At 30.0% G+C, this 11452-nt stretch overlaps 1 protein-coding gene and 1 pseudogene across 1 annotated transcript; both read left to right on the top strand.

The window, feature by feature from the left end:
* The first annotated feature begins 420 nt into the window (after nt 1–420).
* Nucleotides 421–1704, top strand: LOC139842990 (protein ALP1-like). The gene has a single exon (XM_071833083.1). It carries the CDS (start codon nt 421–423, stop codon nt 1702–1704), a length of 1284 nt encoding a protein of 427 aa, XP_071689184.1.
* Nucleotides 1705–4591: 2887 nt separating this feature from the next.
* LOC139842989 (temperature-induced lipocalin-1-like) overlaps nt 4592–11452 on the top strand; it is a 74895-nt pseudogene continuing 68034 nt past the window's right edge.

The following is an 11452-nucleotide window of genomic DNA, read 5'->3' as shown; positions in this document are numbered from 1 at the left end:
TGCTACTAATTTTTACCAACCAATTACATTCATGATTCATCTCGTTAAAAACGTTTATGATTTTGTGTTAGAGTTGTCTCTGTTTATTTTAAGCGTACATAAGACCACAGATAACGCAGGCGTTTGTCGCCGTTTTCCGACCACAAACGCCCCACAAACGCCCGGAATGGGCGTTAGTGGCGGGGCGTTTGTGGCGAAAAAACGCTGGTACAAACGCAAGATTAGGGGACGTGGCACGTTTTGTTTGGTCAAAATTTCATAGCCGTTGGGAGCTAGCCGTTGGTTTTTTTTTTTTTTCTATAAATACACACTCTTTATTTTCATTTTTCACACACTTTTATTCACTACACACTCACATATATACACACTCGCATATATATAAAAGTTTATATCTTCGTTTTGTTTTAGTAACTAACAAATATGGATTTTTTAGCCTTAAGTATTGATTTGTTATTCGATTCAACGTCGTCCGAAGAAGAGGAAGAAATCCAACCAAGAACTCGTTTTCAAAGACAACTACGACGTTTTTTAAATAGAGATCGTGAAGTAGCGGGTCAATTATTGTGGAACGATTACTTTTGTGAAAATCCGACGTTTTCGGACGACATTTTCAAGAGACGATTTCGGATGCGCAAAGTTTTATTTCTCCGTATCAAAGACGGTATTCTTCAACACTCTTATACTCCTAATGTCCCAGATCATTTTACTTTTTTCCAACAACGTCCGGATGCACTTGGACGTCTTGGTTTCTCAACTATTCAAAAAATAACTTGCGCGTTACGGCAATTGTCGTATGGGATTACCGCGGATATATTTGATGAATATATTAAAATGGCGGAAAAAACGGGTTATGTTACTTTAAATAATTTTTGCAAGTGTATAATTGACTTATATGGGCGAGAATATTTGAGGAAGCCTAATGCAACTGACATTGCTCGGTTGTATTCGGTGCACGAGGAGAAACATGGTTTCAAGGAAATGTTGGGTAGTATTGACTGTATGCATTGGGCATGGAAAAATTGTCCCGTTGCATGGAAAGGTCAATATACCAGAGGTGATCACGGTCACCCGACGATAATGCTTGAAGCGGTTGCTTCATACGATATGTGGATATGGCATGCGTTTTTTGGGATGTCGGGTTCAAACAATGACATTAATGTGTTAAATCATTCTCCGTTGTTTGATTCCCTTCGTACGGATAGAGCCGCACCTTCACCGTTTGAAGTAAACGGAAACCAGTATCCCTTTGGTTACTACTTGGCGGACGGGATATATCCCGATTGGACAACACTAATAAAGGGGTATACGACTCCTATTGAAGAGCCTAGAAAAAAATTTACTAAATTTCAAGCGAGTGCTAGAAAGGATGTTGAGCGTACATTTGGTGTTTTACAAGGTCGGTTTACGATTTTAAAAACACCGGCACGAGTTATGAGTGTTAATAAGATGAGAAGGATAATGTATAGTTGTATTGTTATCCACAACATGATACAAGAAGATAACGGGTTTGCGTTAAGTACTTGGGAACAAGAATGGTTAGATAAACCCGAAAACCGGCCTCGTCGCAATATTCGGAGAAGGGTCAAAGATCGTCGATCCCGAGAGAAAGAGATTCGCGATCGAGACGTGCACGATCAACTTCGTGAAGATTTAACGGCTCATATTTGGAACCTCCCGCCAAACTTTCGCTCGATGCATAACTAGTGTTTTTTTTTTAATAATGTATTGTAATGTTTTTTTTTTTGCGTGTATTTTTTTTTTTAATTGTATTGTTTTTTTTTAAAAATAATTAATGTACTTTTGTCTAATTTATTTTATATTTTGTATTAAACAAATTAAAAAAATAATTTAAAAATAATTAAAAAAATAAGAAAAAGAAAATGTCACGTCACGGTCTTACCATGACAAAAGCCCCCATTACAACTCCCCCCAAAATGTCATGGCCCAGTCACAGTTTTTCCTCAAAAAGTGCATCTCAACCACTCCACGTCACAATCACCAATATATGTGGTCTAATCTATTTCAAATAGGTACTCAGTATTTAATATTTTCGGACACCAATCTTGATAAATTAGAGGCAAATTCATAAACAAAGTCAAAAGGGTCCCAAATTTATTCGGACAATACCCTTCATATTTAACTTCATATTTAACTGTTTACCTCCAAAAAAAAAAAAAAATCATAAATTCTACAAATATATGAGATCATATTGTAAGTTCTATTGGTGTCCTATTTGAAATATTAATGTTTTGCCTTAAAAAAAATCAGAAGGTTTTCCCTGTTCGGGTTATCTAGTGATTAATCTGACCCCATATTCTGATATACGCAGTCCAGCAGAATTACTTCTTGACTGTTTCCAACTCATTCCTGACTACCAATAAATATTCATTATAGACAAGATTCGAACTTGAGACTTCTTACAAGGAACTCAGGGCTCCAATCACTATTCTGATTCTTATGATTCTGAAAATGACATACATGTTATCTATTAGAAATATCATTACAAGATATATACTCCGTATTAATAAAATGTATTGGGTCTACAAAATTTTAGAACCAAAGCATGAGTATATAAGTATATGTAAATTTTAAATATGTAACAATATCAACTACACCTTTACAAAAGAGATCTGTCAAGTAACTGTTACGCTTTATTTTGATGTTTCATGTTCTTGTCCCATATTTTGTCATATAATGCTCCTTTTAACATAAAAGTCAACAATAGATCTGAAATTTCTTTCTTTTTTTTATATGCACACTAAATACAAATATGACTTATTCCTCCCAATTAATATTCTACATAAAAAATATACAGACACTTCACGAGAAAAATGAGTTTTAACACTAAATTGGTCACTAAATCAAGTTAGTGACCAAGATAGGTTGATCTCGTTACTATAGATCCGTCACAAAAAATATTAGAGACCAAAATACTAAAGTTGGTCACTATAGTGACCATTTTGATTAATGACAACTTTTTTAATGGTAATTTTGAATAACATTATTAGTAACCAAATAATAAGTCGTCACAAATGACCATTTTTCTTGTAGTGTTTTAATTCATGAATCTCATTAATACATTATACTTTTTCTTTAATTTACAGTTTTACCGTTTATATTTTTACTTATACTTTTTGTCTTATATATACAAAAATTAAAGGTGTGAAAGAACTTTATCTTAATATTTATATCTATTAATTACTACTCGGATAGCTCAAAATATGAATGGTGAACAATCTATATGGAACTGAGAGTAATAAACTAAAAAATACATATAATTTTCAAAACATAAAAGTATGAGTTATAGCAGACATAAAAGATTAGAAGCCTACCTATTATATAATAATTCGTAACTTTATACCACACCCTTTATAATAATTAACTTTATAGCTTTTATAAAATTATCACAAATTTTTCACATTTTATAATTTAACCATAAAACTTCTCATTCATTATAAATTGACCACATAAATTTTACTATCTAACAACTATTCATTATTATTATTATTATTATTATTATTATTATTATTATTATTATTATTATTATTATTATTATTATTATTAAATTACATAATTTTTACTTTATTATTGTTTAACTTTTTTTCTTATTACAGATTAACCAAAGCTAATGGTTAATAGATGGCATACTTTTCAAAACCTTTGTTACTCAGATACGGGTACATAATTGTTATTTGTTTTTTCTCCTAGATGCTTTTTCTGTATTTGTTGTTGATTGAACCCCATGGTGCTCATGCTCATCTTGGACTCACTGGTTTGACTTTGGTTTAGCACTTCAGGGATGCTGAAGGGCAAGATGTGATCCGGTTTTTTCCAGCCAACAGTGGCTACATATCAGCGTATCACAACCACCAAGAAAGGACCGATTACATCCGTATTGATGATTTGACTGATTCTGCTCGTGCGACAACGTCTGCCCATCTAGATGTGACAATTTTCTTATTAGAGCAGGTATTCATATTTTTTCTTCATTTATATTAGGGGATGAAATGATAGGCTGGTTGGTTATAAGGGTGATGCCATAATCTAACACGTGACAATATGGGGTGGACTTGTCATTTTAGGAACGTCTTAAAACAAAACAAATTCAGTTTGCATTAGAAGGGGTTGTGTTGAACTTATAGTGCTTTTTTGGGGCATATAATTTTTTCATATTCATACATCTGATCATGATTATGATGGTTGTCAAGGTGATGCACAATATTATATATGTCATTCTTCACATATGATATTTCGTATATATGTAGTTTCTTTCAATCAAAAGAATTATTCTCTAACTGTATTTGGGAGCAATAGTTGGTAAACATTCTGTAAACAAGAAACAACTGTGATTATTGACTTTTTAGTTTATTTTCGATCTCTCTGAATTTATTTGCAGCGAGTTGATACACGTCTACAGTCTACTTGGATTATTAAAGATAGTTGCTAAAGATTCCTCATGATATAATGACTTTGATACGACAGAACAGAAGATGAGGAAAGATAGCAGGTACTAATTTGTTGTTTAATGATTCCTTTTGTCAATGCACCATAGGTATACCACCAAAAAATAAGTCGTTTTTATCTCAATAACATGGTAAGAATTGCATCATTCCCATCAAGATTTGAACTCAAAAATGGTATGAACATAAGGGCTACAAAAACTTTGAAAGAAGATGGAACTGTTAATGATTTGAATGAAACTTGGAGTGATGGTAAGAGAGGTTACATTGAAGGGACTCATTATAAAGCTGATCCTAAATGTGATGAAGCTAAATTGAAGGTTAAATTTCACGTGCCACCTTTTTTGCTAATCATTCCTGATCATGGTGATTACTGGGTTTTGTATCTAGATGGTCATTATCAGTATGCACTCATTGGTCAGCCTTCCAGAAGCTATTTATGGGTATGCTTTATATTTTTTGTGTTATAATTATATTTTCATAATATATAGCTGAATTTTGGGTTTTTTTTTTTTTTTTTTTTTTTTTTTTTTTTTTGTGTGTGTGTGTAGATTTTGAGCAGGAAGAATGAGAATGAGCTTGATGATGAGATTTATAATAAGTTGGTTGAGAAGGCTAAGGAAGAAGGGTATGACAATCATCAAACTGAAGAAGACTGCACATACAAATCCACCGACGGAAGTTGAAGATGTGCCAATGGATACTAAAGGGTTTTGGTGGTTGAAATCTATTTTTGGTAATATATGTTGAAAAATGAGAGATGATTTCGGTATAAGGAGTTTTAAATTTGGTGTTTATTTGTAATGGATATTTGTTTATCTATAGTTTTTATTTTTCTTGTGAAACAGGAGGTCAGGAGACGCGGAGGTCGTACACCTACTCCAGGAAGGTATCTTGGACTGACGACTGTCCGCGGTACTTATTTTCAAACTATTCATCATCATCATCATCATCATCATCATCATCATCATCATCATCATCATCATCATCAGTTCAATATCATTAATGGTAGTATTAATAATTACTAATGGGTTGGATAGTTTTTAACAGTGTTGTAAAAGTCGTCCGACTTGACCGACGCGTCGGCCGATGCGTCGTTTTTTTGGGTTCTCCGTCCCGTTTTTTCTGAAAACGACTCAAAAAACGGTCAGAGCTAAAAGTTTGGTCAAAGTCTGTCAAAGACGGTAAAAACGGTCTAAGTCAGTCAAATTTTCGTCAAGATCTGATATATTTTAAAATTAGGGTTTTTTCATATTTTGGGCCGCTCTTTTCTCTGTGTCCTTACTGATTATGTACTCGGTAACATTAATTAAGTTTGAAGTTTGATTGTTTTTAAATTCAAGTTCTTATTTAAGAAATTTATGGTACATACTCAACTATTTCACATATATATAAATATATATTTAAGAAATTATTAATAAAGTCAACGTTGGTCAACGACCGATGCGTCCCCGACGCGTCCCCCGACTCGGCCGACGCGTCCTTTTTAGGTCTCGACCGATGCGTCCCCGACTCGCGACTTTTACAACCTTGGTTTTTAAACAGTTGAGTTTTATAAAAAATGATATAATATCTATCATATCGACAACTCGACTAGGCCACCCCTTGGGATTATTGTTACTTTGATATTGATTATGCATAAGATGATCACACTCTATTCAAAAATGGTGAAGTAGGTGTTTTATTTTGTAACATGTGGAAGCTATGATTAATAGTTTCAAGTATTATAGTGTTAGTCATGTGATGACCCGGAGATTTTCGAACAAATTTAAACTTTAACCTTTATATATATCCGACACGATAAGCAAATCTGTAATGATTAAGTCTCGAAAGTTTTGAAATTATATTCATTTAATTAAATACCCTTTGACCATGCCAAGCGATTCACGAACAATTACGTGTAAATAAATATATATGTATATATACATGTGTGCTTATTAGATTGATATATATTATAAAACACTGAACGGATTAGTTGATATGAACATAAGCTATGAGATCTATTTTATGAACTTGGAAATGCTATCAAGGTATTGAATCGATAATAATTTACATGAACGTATTTGTTCGATGTAAGTTTATCGACGAGATTAAAAGATAATATCAAATGATTGAATTATCGGATACATTGAACTATGATTATGAGTCTCTGTTATGAGGTCCACTTTGAATTAGGAAACCCTTACTTTTAACGGTATTCGGAATAAATGGTAAAGTGATTTACAAGTAAGAACAAAGTGTCACTTATTGGGAGTTAGACAAAAGTTAGTGGAGGATTGAATTTCATAACACTTGGTTGATAACTTGCAACGTATATAGAACGTGTTTATGTATATTAGATATATTAGTTAGGTAAAAGATAGTAACCCTTGTTCATTGATTCGATTTATAATTAGATATATTAACTAGAGTGTTTGAGAAATTAAAGTAAATGTTGGCGCATAAATAAGTTATATCAGATTAAGTTTTTGAGCATAAGCGTTAGGTGATATAACAATATCTAGTATTCACACGACTTTAATGTTATATATATATTGGTCTTTGAAATATAATTAATTTTGAAAAGTGAAATATTATATTATTAGATAAATATTTCAAACATAGGTATTATGTATAAATTTATAAATTTTAAATGTACATATATTTTATTTTAGTCATAAAACGTTTTGATTCAAACTAATAAGATTAAATATATATTTTGTTATATAACGAGACGTCGATTTATAAAAGGAAATGACCAAAACACTCAAAAGATTAAGTTACACTTTGAGTGGGTTAGTTTTTAATTAATTTAAGTCTAGTTAATAATAAAGGTACATGTCACAAAACGTTCAATTTAAAATAAAATATTTTGATAAACAACGAGTCACTGATTTATAAAAGTAAATGACCACAACGCTCAATTTTATAAGTTACATTTTTTATAAGGTAATTTATTGATGAGTAAGTCAAATTTTTGATAAAGGTATACGTCGCGTAACGTAAAAGGCTAGTTTTCTAAACGTACGAAAGTGCGTCCGAAAAACCGAAAGTGGTACATGAGTCGCGAGACCACGACCGTGTCATTTTTGTAAAAATTATATTTTTACCATGAACGTAAATATAATATAATATTTAATTAATCCTAAAGATTAAATATAATATATATTAAATAAATTATAAATAAACTTCAATATGTCATACGTAATGAAGAGAATTGGCTGTCGGCAGCCTTAAATAATGGGACAGCTGGATTTATTTAATCCTCGCGAGTTACGAAGATTATAATGTGTTCAGAGAACGAGTCGCAGAATAGTCAAAATCAGAAAATGGCTATAAAGCCAACGTAATCTGTTGTCTAATATATTTTTTTTCATCAAACACTAACACACACATACACGAGTACTCCATCTGTTTTATTATTATTTATATTATTATTATTATTATTATTATTATTATTATTATTATTATTATTATTATTATTATTATTATTATTATTATTATTATTATTAATCATATTATTATTAGGAGTTATTATTATTAGTAGTATACATAAAATATTACGACGGAGTGCTGTCTAAGTGTTTTCAAAACAGGTTTTATGAGTGGGATAGAGCTAAGGAAATTATGGGTTATAGCTATGGAGGTGATGGGTAATGTTCGAGGGTATGCTCGTGAGGTCAATCTAGTGTTTATCATCTCCGTTGCGTTTGCGTACCTTTCCTGCAATATTGAACCTCAATATTGATACGTGAGCACTCAAAACTTAACTTTTATTTATTAATAGTGTATCCCTGACTAGTGCTCGAGTATTTAGGATTATGCATGCTAGTACTTTTGATATTGCCCTTAGTTAGGTTATGTTGAATCTTAAAGATTGTTATACTAGGGACGAGCTAAGGTATAAGATATGTATATCGTTGAAAAGTTAGCGAAAAATTAAGAACTTTTCCTTTAGATGTCGAATGATTTCGACGAGCGGATTAGAAACTATAGTCAATTGAATTTTTGATGTTATTATTAAAAATGATTATTATTATCGTCGTTATTATCGTCGTTATAGTTTTTATCAAATTATTATTATTATGATTATTATTATTACCATTATTGATATTATTATTATTCTCATTGAAAATTGCTATTATTATTACTATCGTTATAATTATTATTAATATTATCATTAGTATTATTATGGTTAAAACCTAATATTAGTAACACTTGATTACTATAATTACTATTATTATCATTAATACAAAGACGATGTAAAAGACGATTAAAAACTATTAAACGAATTTATTAGAAAATAATGAGTATGAGTATCATGATGAAATTAAAATATTGTAAGATAATAATTTCGATAAAATTATCATTTTTAGTATTTTTATCAATTTTATTATTATTAAAAGTATTATTAATGCTTTTACTAAAAATATCGTTTATGATAGAAAAATCTGTGTTATTATAAAATATCATTATTATTATTATCAATTTTAAATAAAATTATTATTTTAAAGTTAATATTAAAAGTATTGTAAATATTAATGTTATCATAATTAGAATTGTTTTTTTTATCATAATAACTCTTTTTGTAAATAAAAATATTGATATCTTGATTAATAGAATAATAATAATTATTATTACAAAATAAATACAACTTTTATTTATTATTATTATCAATGTTATTTTATCAAATAAATATACAAATTATATAATTACATTAATAAAACCTATCATAATGAAACTTTATAAATTTATTACTTAAGATATACAAATGTATATTTTAAATAAAGTTTTACTTATTAATAAATAAATTATATTATATACTTTAATAAATCTTTTAAATATTTAAACGACGATATAATAATCATGTATAAACTTTGGAAATCTTTTTTGAGTCAAATTGACTTTTGTTGACTTTGACATATTAGACTCGAGCATTAGGATTGTGGTACACTATGACTTAACTTAATGTATTAGACAAATATTGACAAATACATAAATATTTATAAATAAATTAGGTTCGTGAATCCAAGGCCAACCTTACACTTGTTCAATGATGTTATATGTATTTTTACTACAAAATACAGTATGGTGAGTTTCATTTACCCCTTTTACTCTTTATGTTTTTGGGCTGAGAATACATGCAAATGTTTTATTAACTGTTTTACAATATTTATATGCGTGAGTTTCATTTGCCCTTTTTACTCTTTATGTTTTTGGGCTGAGAATACATGCAAATGCTTTATTAACTATTTTACAATATTTATATGCGTGAGTTTCATTAATCCCTTTTTAAATGCTTTTGCAATATATATTTTTGGGACTGAGAATACATGCGCAACTTTTATAAATGTTTTACGAAATAGATACAAGTAATCGAAACTACATTATATGGTTGAATTATCGAAATCGAATATGCCCCTTTTTATATAGTCTGGTAATCTAAGAATTTGGGAACAGAAACCCCAATTGACGCGAATCCTAAAGATAGATCTATCGGGCCCAACAAGCCCCATCCAAAGTACCGGATGCTTTAGTAATTCGAAATTTATATCATGTCCGAAGGAGGATCCCGGAATGATGGGGATATTCTTATATGTATATTGTGAATGTCGGTTACCAGGTGTTCAATCCATATGAATGATATTTTGTCTCTATGCATGGGACGTATGTTTATGAGAAATGGAAATATGAAAATCTTGTGGTCTATTAAAATGATGAAAATGAAATGATTACTATAAACTGATGAACTCACCAACCTTTTGGTTGACACTTTAAAGCATGTTTATTCTCAGGTTTGAAAGGGATCTTCCGCTGTGCATTAGCTCATTTTAAGGATATTACTTGGAGTCATTCATGACATATTTCAAAAGACGTTGCATTCGAGTCGTTGAAGTTCATTAGAGATTATTATTAAGTAAATGACGGATTAGGTCATTTATAGTTTGGATATTATGAATGGTATGCATACCTGTTAACCTTTGTTGTAAAGGAAAGTTTGTCTTTTAAAACGAATGCAATGTTTGTAAAATGTATCATTTAGAGGTCAAGTACCTCGCGATGTAATCATATGTTATTGTATTCGTCCCTATGGATTGGGTCGGGTCGTCTCATGTGGTATCAGATATATATATATATATATATATATATATATATATATATATATATATATTTTAACCATAATAAATCTTTCTGTACTAAGCTATTATGTATGGAACTTAACTATCTGGTTAATTCATATTATTAATTTGCTATGATGTACATTCTTCGTTAACAATTTAATCATTGTTAACTACAATCTCTGCTTCAACTCAATGAATTTTATTTCATAATAAATCAAGTGTATCATTCAATAACATGTTTGATTATACACTTTCATCTTCGATATACCCGAAATTTACGAGAAAACAATATTCGTATCTTGCGAAGTTAGCAAGAGTTCTATGAGCATCAGCATGATTCACTAAGGAAATACATATAAATATTGAAGCATTGATTACATTAGTGAAATACTCCGCAAAGATTATGTAATCTCTAATGTTATAGAGAAAATTCATTTCTAATTCAATCCGAAAATCAAATGAGCTTAGTATGATATTAACTCATTGAATCTGTACTACATCTGAAGAAAATATACCCACATATATTTTCATAAAGATTGTAATGAGAATTCTTGTTCAAAATATTATTTGTGAAATTTTTTTTAACGGGTAGGTAATACCCGAGAGATATATAAAATCACAATTAATATGTTACAGTCTTCAATTCTGATTCAATAATCATTAACTAAACCAATATACATTCTTCTATAAGAAATCAAAACAACCACACTCATTCGAATCTAATTACATATTCTGATTTTGAGAATTTCAGAATTCAACTCGAGATACAACCAAAATCATCACTCTTAGATCTTTACATTTTTCAAAGCTATACTTTGACTTCAAAACTGTGACAGAACATCACTTTTATTCGTAACACTCAGAGGAATATAAATCATTCGAGATTCAGGA

Source organism: Rutidosis leptorrhynchoides, chromosome 4 (genome assembly GCF_046630445.1).
Source record: "Rutidosis leptorrhynchoides isolate AG116_Rl617_1_P2 chromosome 4, CSIRO_AGI_Rlap_v1, whole genome shotgun sequence".
Classification (NCBI taxonomy): Eukaryota; Viridiplantae; Streptophyta; class Magnoliopsida; order Asterales; family Asteraceae; genus Rutidosis; species Rutidosis leptorrhynchoides.
This window is presented reverse-complemented; position numbering and strand designations above follow the sequence as displayed.